The sequence below is a fragment of the Pyrus communis genome, chromosome 9 (genome assembly GCF_041283825.1).
Source record: "Pyrus communis isolate YQ-2024b chromosome 9, ASM4128382v1, whole genome shotgun sequence".
Taxonomy (NCBI): domain Eukaryota; kingdom Viridiplantae; phylum Streptophyta; class Magnoliopsida; order Rosales; family Rosaceae; genus Pyrus; species Pyrus communis.
This window is the reverse complement of record NC_142573.1, coordinates 22,720,154-22,734,287: the sequence shown is the minus strand read 5'-3', so window position 1 is coordinate 22,734,287 and position 14,134 is coordinate 22,720,154. Positions and strand designations below refer to the sequence as shown.

The window sequence follows — 14,134 nt, the reverse complement described above, 5'->3', positions numbered from 1 at the left end:
GAAAAAGGACTTATCCTAATAAATTCCCTAATGTCAGTAGCTCAAACGCATGCTCTACATTGAATAGTGATGGTGCTTAGAAATTTGAGGTACCAACAACAGAGACTTTGCAAATGGGAAGTTTGTTTCATTTTCTTTCTATCATAGGCCTCAAAATTCAATGACTGTTAAATCTTTGGGACGATGCCTAGAACATGAATTCAATGCAGAAAAAGATTTGGGTAGCGATCAATGTGGCCATGTATTCTCTGCATATGCGTCTCCAGATGTCGGTGTTGGTGCATAACCAGTTTTTCATCTAAATCTCCAGATGTTGATGAGAATGGGTTCGGTGTTCCTCCAAATGCTGCCAGAATTGCTAATGAAACAGATTTTGGCGACGAGGCTGATGAGGATGATTTTTCGAAGGTTGCTTCAATTGCCTGTGAAATAGAATATCTACTAAATAAATAAAAAATCAAATGATCAAAAGGCTAGTCATTGATGAGGGTTGCTGGTGGCGTAGCAGTGCTCAATTGAGAGAGAAATGGAGTTGTGATGGTGTGAAAGGGGACACAAAATAAGGAGGGGATAAAGTGGCTATCAAGTGCAGTATGGCAAGGGAAAAGATTTTCTTTCTTTTTTTTTTAATAAAAAAATTATATGAAAATCCACCAAAATTCATCAAATCTACAAACCAAATCCATTCAAATTCTTTAAAATCCATAAGGATTTTGTAGAAGTCTTAAATCTTCTTAGGCTTAAATGTCAACATGATCCCTGCGTTTTACTCTATCGGCTAATTTAGTCACTATTTTTTTAATTTGGCTTATGTTTATATCTGTTAGCCAATTCAAGATAATCAGTTAAAAGAAAGTTAAAATTGACATGTGATTGGCACATGAGAGGACAAAAATGTAATTTTGTTGTACACCCACTAAACTTGGTCACAAGTACATAAATAGAGAAAGTCATTCATTTAAATTTAAAATATGAGATTATTGTTGACTTCTTGTTCGCTTTCAGTATAAATGAGACTACATTTGTTCCAATTAAATTTGCACATAAACTTGATCACAAGTATATTCCTATCTGCACAAACGAAAACAAAAAGCAATTTCATATTTAACTCTAGCAAGATCACAAAAAAAACTAATTCCATGCTTTTATAAACGTAAAAAATAAAACTCATGCTATAAAATGAAGTTGCTTTGAACTCCACCAAAAACAAGTACTACATGGTCTTTCTCGTCACATAGATAAAACTTAATAGAATCGCTACTGCCAAAGAAAAACTAAAACAACTCAAATTACCATCAAATATTCTTTTTCTTTGATCTTGTAGTTGCTTTCATTTTATAAACAACTTTGCCAGGTGGTATAGATTGTACATCATTGGTAATCAATCAAGCAACATAAAAGTTTTTCATATAACTTTATATATACAACTCTTAACGTCAATAAATGATATAACGTTTTTTCTTTGTTGATCTAAAATAAAGGTCCACCCATGTTCACTAACTGGACCAAGGTCTTTAATCAAAAGTTGAAGAAACCAACACCATGACTCTTTAGTCTCCAATTCAACAACCGCATAAGCATTGGGATACATGTTATCACTTGCATCAATTCCCACTGCCACAAGTAATTGTCCTGCCAAGGTATTGAATTAATATGCATGTATAGATATATAGATGTTATATTAAATTAATACCACATCTACATGAGTTGATGTCAAATAAAACTACAAATTAATTATTTACCTTGGAATATTCCCTTAAGGTGGCAGCCATCTACACCGATCAAAGGTCTGCAACCAAATCCAAACCCATGTTTGCATGCATCTAAGCACGCATAAAGTCTTTGGAAATAAGGAGGATCCACCTTCATCATCATAGTGTTGCCTATATTTGTCTTTCTAACCTCTTCGCAATAGTCCCATACCTTTTCATATTGTTGAGCATAAGTCCCCTCAATCATAGTTATAGCCTTCCTCTTAGCTTTGTAACATTGGTATGTTGAGACTTTATTTCCCAAGTCTCTATATATCTCTAATTGAAGTTTTGTCTTCTTAATCTTAGGATCATCTTTAATCCTACCCATATATCTTTCAAAAAGAAAAGTTAAAGTTATGTTTTTGTTATAGAAACCTTTTGAACATGAATGCCTAGGAGTTTAGCTCTTGATTTGAAAAATATTTTCACCCTGCATCACAGAAGCAAACAACCTCCAATTGCAACCTTACTTGCACTTAGCAGACAACCTGATCGTATTATTCTTCCCTATCTTACATTCATATGACCCTAGGACTCCATATTTTTGTATAGCATGCTTTAACATCTTTTTACTTCGAAATTTCATCTCAACATCAAATTGTGGGTTTTCTATATCAGAGTCAACATTAAACTCTTTGCATCTACGACCATGTCTTTCTTCATCAAAGTTCAATGGCGAATGTAATTCATCTGAGTTATACTACTTCTCATCCATGTTCAAATCCTTAACCTGTATATCTGATTCCCATTTGTTTTTTTGTTTCTTACTGCATCCAATGAAACTCTTTTGTGCATCTACATTGTCATTGAAATTGTCATCTTCAATCATTGCATCATTATCCTCATCATATAAGGAACTGTCTGTATCAGAATCACCAATGTCACCATTATTATCACTTTCCTCATAAAGGAAATTCTCTATATCAGATTTTTGCTCACCATCACCATTATATTTACACTCCTCGGTTTTGTGTCGGTACATCATAATGATATTGAGGCTCACCATGATACAAAGCACTTCTCTCTTCTTGAAATAAGAATTCATTGATAAAACCATTTGGGCAATACATGTTTTCATCAACCTGACTAAACAATTCCGTAGGGAATTCATTGAATAATTCTTCATAATTTATTTGAGCTTGTGATAATGGTTGGGTTAAATCCTCAATAACTTGAGGAAAATTTGCACACATAAAATGAAATATGCATTATTATTAAAGAAAGGCATATGCCGATTACACAATACTATGGTTATTAGAAAAAAAAGCATCTAAATTCAAAGGAGCTAACTTTGGTAGTCATGATTTTATACAACAAGTTGCAACCAATAAAAATCAAAGTAAAGTGATATCCTTATTTTCTTACCCAGCTGTTGACCTTAAAAATTACAAAGCCTACGTGGTGCACAGGCCGAGTAACTAATGAGCTAACTACGTCATTCGGTTGATGCGAGGCGTGCCAACTCGTCGGCCGAGCTCAGCCGAAGAGTAAAATTTGTTGATGTTGCGTTGAACGCACTACTGACTTCTTGATCTTGCAACTGCGACCAAGGAAAGAATATGTCTCGGCCTCCAGGTTCTCGAGCCTGAAGACAAGGCTGCTAGTTTTACGAAGTTCACGAATCATCGACGCCGAGTTCGGTCATAGTGATTATATTTGTAAGAGTATAAGCACGTCGAACCGGCTCCAAACTATACAGACACAGGTACTCAAAAGAGATGTATGTCTTGATGGTAAATGTGGTTCGGCCGTCAGAATGCCGAACTCTGAAACTCACTTGTGAGTATCCTATCATAAAATCACTCGGCGTTCAATGTGCCGAATGTAGTAGCTTGTAACACCTTACTACTTGCCGAGAATGCTAATGCTAATAAGATGACCTCTGCCAATAAGGATTTAGAAACCCTTCTTGACCGAGACTTGGATAGGTAACCAGTCGGCCTTGACGCAGTGCTGTTTATCCAAACTGAATGTGCTCCTCGAGAGGTTGATTATACGACAATAGTGATGTTTATCCAAACTGAAGATGTTCGCCGGTTGCCTTTACAGTGTTGTTTATCCAAACTGAAGGTGTGTTGGATGAAAAAGAAAATAAAAAATCTTAAGATGTTTGAGAGGTTTGCGCAGGGCAATTTGTGTGTTGAATTAGAAGGGTCATCAAATGTTGTATGTGACTCTGCATTTATAGTAGCTATCTTTTGCTTGGCATGGCTTGATAACTTTGTAGAGTCCAATTGTTGCTCTAACTTTGTAGAACATCACCTTAGCCGTCCAATATCTCCAAGATATGATAAAGGCTATCTCTTAATTTTCCTTGAAAAGATTACATATATCTTCCCACATACGTGGCCTGACCAAATCAATGCATCCTATTCCAACAAAAACTTCTCTTTCTTCACTATATTGGTCCATGTGCAACCATGCATGCATGATAACTAAAATACCATGGTTGATAGTTTTGCATTATCTGTAAAACCACCCTGATTCCATCACATCACCTCATTTTGACTAATCCAAAAGGCATATCCACATGTTGATCATCCAATATTAATTGCATCCTTGTGGTATTGTTCCATGTGGTCCTGCATGCAAGATAGGACTCTAATGTTGCACGGCATTTTACATAACCTCTTCTGCATAGAGCTTTACGTGTATTACAACTCTGTACACTTTAAGGATATTTTCAAGATAATTACTATGATAAAAAAACAATAGTAATGTTAAGAAAAATCTCTAATCATCCGACGACCTCGATTATTTGAGCCGATGGTGTAATTTTGGGTCCAAACACCAGTCTACCAAACCATCTCAATTGATTATAAAAGCACACAACAAATCCAACAAATCAAACCCTAGCCCCCAACAATATTGAAAACCAAAGACGATCGTCACCTTGGTTGTTTTGTTCAGTTTGTTTACTTGTCATCTTCTCTGCAGTAGACCAAAATCTCAATCGGCAACCCCACAACTTCTGACCTAATGGATGTTGAAACCCTAAATCGCATAGTATTCAAGTGAACTGAACAAACAAAGCATGAGTTCTTAAATATATGCATTGTATCTGTTTAGTGGGTGTACAATAAAATTACGTTTTTGTCCTCTCACGTGCTTAGCACATGTCAATTTTAACAGGCATTTAACGAATTGTTTCGAATTGGCTATCAAATATAAACACAGGGACCAATTTGGCTGAATTGCAAACACAGGGACTAAATTAGCCGACAAAGTAAAACACAGGTACCATGTTGACATTTAAGCCATCTTCTTAAATTCTATCAAACCCATCACTTAAAATCCTTTAAAATCTTTCTAATATTAGTTTGACCACACCCTCCTTAAATAAATAAAAAACGGTTAATCTCAGTTTACTACCTTGAAGTTTCTTGGTTTTCAACATTTGATATATGAAGTTTTTTTTCGTCCCAGAGTGACACCTAAAGTTATAATTTTGGGACACTTTCATACATCCGTTAAGTTTTCTGTTAGAATCTCTGTTAACTGATGATGTGGTGCTTACATAGACAATGACTGGGCACCACATGGATATTAAAATAAAAAAATTTAATTAAAAAAACTAATAAAAATTAAAAATCTTGGCCTATTCCTAACCATCACTCGCTTCCACCCAGCCATCAATCCCTTATCTTTTCTTTCCTCTACGCCCACCCACCTCTTGCCTCATCTTCTCCTTCTCCTGCCCCGTTAGGGTCGCGTTGTTCTCGATCTCTCAGATCGCCGATAGCAGACCACTATCCACGTCGGTGTTTACGGTAGGGACATGCGTAGGAGTGTCGCTGGAGATCGATGTACAGTCGAGGCACTCCCACTGGAGAGTGGCGGCCAGGGACTTGGGCTTGGCCAAGAGTAAGGCAGCGTGCCAAGAGGTCACGTAGGTCTTACAGGTAAGCTTCTCGGTGTCGGGCGAAGTCACCTTACAAAGCATGCAGACGCCGTCTCCATCCCAAGGAAGCTGGCTAACCTTTCCTTATTTCTCTTTTCGTGGCCGCTGCCCACCCCACCCATCACTTACCTGTTTCTCAAAACTATCTCCCCGGTGAATTTGCCTCCACCATCGTCATCACTCCCTGCCTCGCTTTTAGCCTCTCCTGCTCCATCATCGGGAGTTTGTTTCACTCCTGCTTCCATGCGCACGATACCCGTGACCCACCAGAAACCCTTGGTTTCATCTATGAAAAATATAAACCTTTTTCTCTACAAAAAAATTGGGGGAAAAAAAATCTTTTTCCATCTGTTTGTTTTTCCTAATTTTGGAAGTCGATATCGAAAAAATAAATTGAATTTGCATAAAATTGAAGAAATCATATTGGGGTTTTGGTTTAGCAGGAGCAGAATTGGGTAAATGTGCGGTTGCCTCCGATGAGGGCTGGTGGTTTTAAGAGAGAGTTGCAGATTTTGGAGTTGTGGGGGAAAGGAGATGCCATGGCAGGGTTTGGGGTGGGTGCAAGGGAGATGAGAGAAGAGAGAAGGATGCAAGGAGGCCTAAGTGGGGTGGGTAGGATTGGCCCAGATTTTTTTTTTAATTTTTTCAAAATTTTTAATTTTTTTAATTTTTTTAAGTTTTTTAATATTTACGTGGCGGTTCAGTCATTGTCTATATAGGTGCCACATCATTAGTTAACAGAGATTCTAATGGAAAATTTAACAGATATATAAAAGTGTCCCAAAATTATAATTTTAGGTATCATTCTGGATTGAAAAAAATTTCATATATATCAAATGTTGAAAATCAATAAACTTCAAGTAGAAATTAACCTAAAAAAAATAAAACAGACGAAATTTTGAAAGGAAATAAAAAAATGAAACAGAGGAGAAATGGGAATTAGGGTTTACAGTGATAATAACGGCACCGATTACCCAACTCAATCGCAAAGCCTTGGAAGGGAAGGAAGCCTTATGACTCTTGTTCAGCTGATTTTCTGCTTATTCATGTGAACTGAATCGAAACATGGCTGTCGTTGATGTCACCAAATCTTGCCTCGATTCCATTAGCCAGGTGATTATCGTTTGTATATGAATTTTCAATTGGATCATGTTCCTTCACTGCGTTTTCGTACGAAATCGAATTATGTTCTTTCACTGCAAATTACTGTAATCGTCAGGCTTTCAGATTCTACCCAGTTTTGGCAACTGCAAATCTAATGTTAGGGCTTAAATATGACTTCTTTTGAAAAAAAAAAAAAAAAAAAAAATTAGGGATTGGAGGATGAATTCTTGGCTCACAACTCCTAAATTTTGCTTGAATTATTGACAGGGATTCATCCTCTCTAGTTGTTAAAATCCTACTATCCTAGTCCTTCACCAATCAGTTGTCTGTATTTGATTTCCCATTTTGACTTATTAGCGATTTTTTTTGGGGGTTTGTTTTTTATGAATTCTTGTAAAATGAGAATGTCTTAGAAGTTTAATGAAAAAATTGACCATCAGTAGATTGGATTCTGCCCAAAATGTGATTTCTGCTATATATAGTCCATTTGAATCTAACTTTTATGGCTGAGCAAAGAAGCTTTCGTTTCCCCTCTTATTTCCTTACTCTACGTAGAATCATTATGGTACAAGTTCTTATTATACTTGAGTTTTGGAGTAGAGGGGTTCCCGTCGAATTAGTTTGAATTAATTGCTCTCGTACTAGACATGTTGATGTTCAGTTGAATTTTATGTATATTTGATTTATAAGATTGTTAATTCTTCATCTTCTCATTTTAGATATCGGACCACATTGAAGGTTCTGTTCTTTACTTAGATGCTGGATGTACACAGAGCTTCCAGTACACGGGAGCGTTTCCCCTGTTACTGAACCATGGAGTACGTGCTGTATGTAGTTTGGAAAACATTTCTTTTCTTGATACGGTAAGTTGGTTTTTACAGGGTTACTATGAGCTGTGTTTTTTTCATACATTTTGTTAAATGTGAACAAGTTCAACATTTGGACAGAGATGCCATATAACATTAAAACTTAAAAAGTGTGGTGAATTATCTTTTTTGGTTTTTGAAGTAGAAACTTTCTTCCGATGGTCACTATAAGAAAATTTTTGCCTTCGTGTGTTTCATGTAAACTCTCTTGTGTTGATGGAAAATGATATTATCTAAGAAACTGTTCTTGGGAAAAATTATAGTCTTGTTTTGTTTGGATAAAGCATTAAAAGACCATTTTGGTGTATTGGAGTGGAGAATCGGTGAAAATAATTAGTTATGTTCTTGTTTTCCTCTTTCTTTACAGTGGGTATATTGATCACATTACAACGATGGCCACCCCAAACTGATGCCCATGAGTCACAACACAACCCTAAACTCAAGGACACATTAGACTTTGTCCGTCTCTGATACCCTATCGGTTCATATATCTCCTTTGTCATCAAAATCTGCTTATCTACTAATCTATTAAAAACAGCTCGACTGCCAAAAAAAATAAAAACCATTTTTAACAGGCATAAATTCTCTAGAACTCTAGTAATTGTAGCTCGACTACTAATCTATTAACATTAACAAAGTGCTTTGTTGTCCTTGACATAAATTCTCGAGAACTCTAGTAACTGTAGCACTCTAGAGGAAGTGCTTCAATGTCTTTCCATGATGCCCCAAACTTCTAGTCCTCTATTTTGTTTTAATTATGATTATGAGATGTGGATTAACATTTATATTTAAATTATCATTTATCCTTTTTGTATTTAACTGCCTATATGCCTTATTTTTCAGGTGGTTGATTGGAATGCAAATTCTCATCCTGTAACGAAAGTTGTGGTGATCACTTCTCGTCTACTAAGTGATGCACATCGATATATTTTACGTTGTCTTAGCACACATCAAGCTGTAGATTGTTGTACTGTGTTCACATCTGTTTCAGAGGTACTTCTGTGGAATTACCACTTCTAAATGGAATTTTAATGTTCGCCCTTTTCTTTAGATAATCAGTTTTTTTTTTTTTTATATTTTTTATCTCTTCTCCCATGGCTACATACTCCGCCCCCCTCTCTCTCCCCTCCTCCTTTTATCAAATTCACTTCTATGCTCAGATGAGTAGATATGGTCAGAAGCTTGTGTAGTTGATCTCATTCTTCTTTATGAAAATGTGCCCTTCAAGAATTAAGTTCGTGATCTGTAATTGTTCCGTTACTTTTTAGGCAGAACACTGAAATGTTAAATTAGGTTGCAGATTATTAGTTTTGAAAACCGAAGGAAGGTGTTGCAGAACTAGAAGATTGTGGATATAGTTAATTTAGTTACATCCTTTCTAGTCTTCAAAAGTTTCAGCTGCCTTATCTGAGCCAAATTTTGTTGTTCATTTGATAATAAAGTGTCAAAACCTCTTTTTTCTTTTTGGGAGCGGTGTTGGTAGTACTATTGATACCAGCATCAGCATTAGTAGCAGTGATTTGAGTTATCTTCCCATCCTTTATTCTCTGGACAATTCGATGGATGTTTCATCATCACAGTATTATTACTTTAGCTTTCCTAAATGTTGAATGCTTTACTGATTGCAGATAGCTCATTCAGCGTATCCTGATTCACCTCTGGGACCAGATGCATTTCATGAATATCAGTCCTTGCTTGTCCAAGATTATGAGGAGCTTGTTAAGAAAGAGAAGAAAAATTCCAGACGGACAGAAGGCAGCAACTTAAAGGACATATCTCAACATGAAACTAGTTTAAGTGCAAGAGATTTCATTGAAGACAAGTCAGTAGCTGATACAGAAGATGTAGGGAAAAAACTGGTTGTTTCTGTGCATCACTTCCCCATGATTTTGTGCCCCTTTTCACCAAGAGTATTTGTTTTACCTTCAGAGGGATCAGTTGGTGATGCATACCTATCAGTTAAACATGAGGATGCTCTTAGTCCAGGGTTGCCTCCCTTAAGTACTGGATTGCTTTCTGATGGTGACGATATTCCTGCCGGGGCAACGCTTACAGCAAATTTTCTTTATCATCTTGCTGCAAAGGTGCTCTACATGCTACCCTTTCCCCCAAGTCCAATTTTAGTTCTTTGCATTCATTTCTTTAGTTTTCAGCATATTTGAAATTTGATTATTTTCAAAAGTCTAGATTGCACTTATATTGTCATAGAGTTGGAAATGATAGCTTACTGTTTACAAGGTTGTACATGTAGAACAATCCAAAACCCTTGTATTTATGTTATCTAAAAGCTTTAGAAATTCCCAAAATTTCTACACTGTCGTTTTCCATGATATAGGCAGCACTTTAGACTCCGACAATGGTTCTTGCCAAAGTTCAGTTCCATTTCCTGTAAATGTATTTGATCTGTCGCATGGGAGTTGGGATACAATTGTTCTACGTTGTGTGGTGATATAATGTCAAGGCAAGGGAACATATGAAGGAATATGAAATAAAAAATACAAGAAGAATTTGAAATGTGTTGGTAGTTATTACCGCCAAGGTTAATTTGTTATGTTGTCCGTTCAGAGTGCTTTGTTTGATTAGTATACCCTGACTATGGTGTGTTTTATTTAATTATGCAGATGGACTTGAAGATGGAAATATTTTCACTTGGTGATCTCTCAAAAACTGTGGGGAAAATTATGACAGACATGTCAAGTCTTTATGATGTAGGTCGCCGTAAACGATCTGCAGGGCTATTACTCATTGATCGTACACTGGATCTTCTTACTCCATGCTGTCATGGAGATTCACTTGTTGATTGTATGTTTTCATCCCTGCCCCGCAGGGAAAAAACAACATCCTCCGCCCACCTAAAAAGCTCACAAAACCAACTCAAGCATGGCCCTTCTAACCTGGAACGTGCTTCTCTTGATGTTCAAATACCACTTGCCCTAGTTCTACGTGAAGAAGATAACAACACAGATAACTTTAGGCTTTTAGAAAGCATTGAAGCTTTTCTGTGCGGGTGGGATTCTGGGAACTCTGCCTCTCAGGTTTTGGATTTGATGAACCTAAAGAACAAAGTTCATAATGAGAAGCCACTTGAGTTCGAGAATGAGCTTCTTAGTGGGTCTTTTGTTTCTACAGAAAGTTTTCGTGGAACACCATACATGGAAGCTATACTAGACAGGAGAACGAAAGATGGAGCCGTACTGGTGAAGAAGTGGCTTCAAGAAGCTCTTCGTCGGGAAAATATAACTGTGAATGTCAAATCGCGTCCTGGTTTTGTTACAAAGTCAGAGTTGCAACTTATGGTAAAAGCCCTAGCTAAAACGCAGTCATCTTTACTGAGAAATAAGGGAATTATTCAATTAGCAGCAGCTGCTCTGGTTGCCCTTGACGAATCTAATTCGGCCAGATGGGAAGCATTTATGAGTGCAGAGAGAATATTGAGTGTTGTAAGTGCTGGAGACACAACCCAGAGTCTTTCTGCTCAAATTGATGATCTTATCAATAAGACGGCTCTGATGGGATTGCATGGACAGAAGAACAAGAAGTCGGAGGCCTCAAAAGGACAACTTTCTTTTCAGGATGCTTTGCTCCTTATGATTTCTGGATATATATTAGCAGGTGAGAATTTTCCGACATCTGGGTCTGATGGCCCTTTTTCTTGGCAAGAGGAGAAATTGTTGAAGGATTCTATTGTTGAAGCAATTCTTGAAAACCCATCAATAGCAAAACTCAAGTTTCTTCATGGTCTAATGGAAGAGCTCGAGACCAACTTAAGCAAAGAAACGTCTTCAGATCAAATAGACATCGATGATTTTGATGACGATCAGTGGGGTAAATGGGGTGATGAAGAAGTTGATAATAAAAATAACAGTAAAGAGCAAGTGTATAGTGACATGCAGCTGAAGTTGGAGCTGCGTGATAGGGTGGATAATCTTTTCAAATTCCTTCACAAGCTATCTAGTTTGAAGAGTAGGAACATACCATTGAAGGACGGGTCATTGTCTTCAGAAAATAATTTCAGCGGAGATCCATATGCAAGCAGAGGACTGCTCTATAAGCTTCTAACAAGGGTTTTGGCGAAGAACGACGTACCTGGTCTGGAGTATCACTCGTCTACTGTGGGACAACTTTTTAAAAGTGGTTTCAGAAGATTTGGCCTTGGGCAGGTAAGTTCCCATGTCCAGATTTTGGTTCAATGGGTCCATATATGCTTGATAACCAACCTTTTTTTTTTTTTTATTTCCGATTTTCAGGCGAAACCAAGTTTAGCCGACCAAAATATCATCCTGGTTTTTGTCATTGGAGGAATCAATAGTGTCGAGGTATGCATTTCTCAGATTCTCTTCCCCGTATGTTAACATTTCGCATGAAAACTGGTAGTTCCTTGGGAAAAAATTACTTATATTCACTTGCAAAAGAAACTTAACCCTGTTGTTTTTTATGTGTAATAAGGTTCGTGAAGCTCAAGAGGCATTATCCGAGAGTGGAAGGCCGGATATTGAATTGGTTCTTGGAGGAACAACTCTCCTTACTCCTGACGACATGCTCGACTTACTACTGGGCAAGTCTAGTTACTTCTGATTGTTTAACGATTGACAGTGGCCAATAGGTGAATCTCAAATATGTTTTGGTTAGCATTCAATTTACTCTCCGTGTCCCTGAATGCTTAACTGTGCTGAAACTTTCAGCCCCACTTTATGTACGCGTTTGATGAATGTAAGATCAAGGACTTGAGATCGTACAAATTAGGGTTTTGAATTTATCTCAAAGAGGGTGGGATGGAATTTGGCATGGAGATTTCGGTGCTTTGAGATCAAATTGGTTTGGGGGGAAAAGAGGTTGAGGGGTGGAGAATGACCAACGGTGGTTGGGGTTGGGGCATGTGAGTGGAGAGTTGGGTGCAACTTAGGTTGGGTCAACCCGAATTTGTCCATGTCCGATTAGATTTTAAACTTGATCGAGTGGGTCATTATGAAGTAAAAGGCCCGCTCATGTTAACCCAAATCCAACTCGAATTCTCTCATGCACATATTGAAGTTTGTTGTTAATTATTGTTTTGAACAATGAATAATAATGTTGCGTTCAGTTTCTTTGGATTGAAACTTTAGTATTCTCTTGTAATTTTATCAACTTTGCATAATTGAAACATTAGAAGTGGTCTCCCACCCTAACACTTGGTTTAAACTTTTGCGTGGATACTAACGTGTAAAATTGAATTTTAACGAATATATATTAACATTATTTGGTACAAAATTTGAAAAATCTTACAAAATAAGGTGTTATAAGATTGAACTCAATAAAGTGAGATAAACTCAAACACAACCCATGTAACTCCGAATTCAATTTACACCCGAACTTGAATAAACATGCATGAACTTGAACCTAACCCTAACTCGAATTGTGAATGTTGAGTTAAAGTTGGGTTGACCATCTAACATGCCTGAGTTCCACCTTTAGAAGAGAGAGAGAGAGTCCAATGGCTTGATATTACTTCAACAAAATTCTAAAACCTGTCAAATTTTAAACATAAAATTTAGATTTTACGGCCTATGTGGCACTTTGACATCTTTCAAAGTTTTGCTGTGCACCTGATATATCAAATTAAATATTATATTATTATATTATTCCTTTTCATACTTTATGTTTTATAATTTTAAATTTGGTTACATTATTTTCTTTTCATAATTTCCTAGTTGTACACCAGAATGAGTATCTGAATTAATACCCAAGGGATAAAATACCGAGGCTTCTGAGCTGCAAAGTAATTTAAATCAGCTCTATAAGTTTCATACCTATATAACTTCAAGCCGTATTTTTATTCTTCTTTTCTTTTAAATTGGATTCGAAGCAAATTGAATCGATACAATATCGCTTAGCCTGTTCCTTTTGATTCAAATGCATTACAATATTCAATGGTCAAATATTCAGTACTCAAATACAAACCAAATCCTAAAATCTATTTGTGACAAAGCTCAAGAAGAAGAAAATGAGAAATTACTGACTGGAGAGAACGCCAAGCTTCCAAGATGTAGCGGCGAAGTTGAATTTTCTCTGAACCAAGAAGCTGGGTTTGCCTTCAATCTAATATTTTCAGACCTGGGTTTGCGGTTTGTAGACTGATATTTGCGATTTGGTAATTAATCAAAAAAATTTTGACGCTGCCGTCAATTTTGACAACAAAGGTAAGGGTTGTCAAATTCATGTTATACCACATTAGATCTGCCTTTTTGGATGAAAAACATTATTGCTGTCTTTTTTTTACTGTTAACAATGATTTGGACAATTTAACATCTCATTTAGAGATTATAAGGATGTTTTTGTCCGGTTATAGATTTCATTAATGTGCCAAACAAATTGCTCTCAAATCTAATTTGAGAGTTTATCAAACAGTTCAGGGATTGTTTGATAACAATTTTGTTTTTCAGTTTTTATTTTTCACCTTTTTGAAAACTAAAATTTTGTTTGGTAATTACTTTCAGTTTTCATAAAAAAAAATGAAAACTCAATAGAGTAGT

General features: G+C 36.5%; 1 protein-coding gene and 1 long non-coding RNA gene across 2 annotated transcripts; one reads left to right on the top strand and one right to left on the bottom strand.

Moving 5' to 3' along the window:
• Window positions 1–1,128: 1,128 nt before the first annotated feature.
• On the bottom strand, window positions 1,129–2,139 carry LOC148694420 (uncharacterized). Its single transcript, XR_015967007.1, has 2 exons — window positions 1,743–2,139; window positions 1,129–1,632 (listed from the first exon to the last, which is right to left on the bottom strand). It is a non-coding gene; the product is annotated as an uncharacterized LOC148694420 (long non-coding RNA).
• A 3,225-nt stretch (window positions 2,140–5,364) lies between these two features.
• On the top strand, window positions 5,365–12,721 carry LOC137740021 (vesicle docking protein). The gene is made up of 7 exons (XM_068479806.2): window positions 5,365–6,768; window positions 7,479–7,622; window positions 8,469–8,618; window positions 9,254–9,709; window positions 10,247–11,785; window positions 11,873–11,941; window positions 12,072–12,721. Exons 1-7 carry the CDS (start codon window positions 6,721–6,723, stop codon window positions 12,198–12,200), a joined length of 2,535 nt encoding a protein of 844 aa, XP_068335907.2. The 5' UTR covers window positions 5,365–6,720; the 3' UTR covers window positions 12,201–12,721.
• Window positions 12,722–14,134: the final 1,413 nt, after the last annotated feature.

Bases quoted from the DNA above. Each gene is read 5' to 3' on its own strand.
- LOC137740021 (XM_068479806.2), top strand. From the start codon at position 6,721: ATGGCTGTCGTTGATGTCACCAAATCTTGCCTCGATTCCATTAGCCAG. The intron at 11,786-11,872 runs GTAAGTTCCCAT...TCCGATTTTCAG, and splicing joins GAAGATTTGGCCTTGGGCAG to GCGAAACCAAGTTTAGCCGA. The intron at 11,942-12,071 runs GTATGCATTTCT...ATGTGTAATAAG, and splicing joins GAGGAATCAATAGTGTCGAG to GTTCGTGAAGCTCAAGAGGC.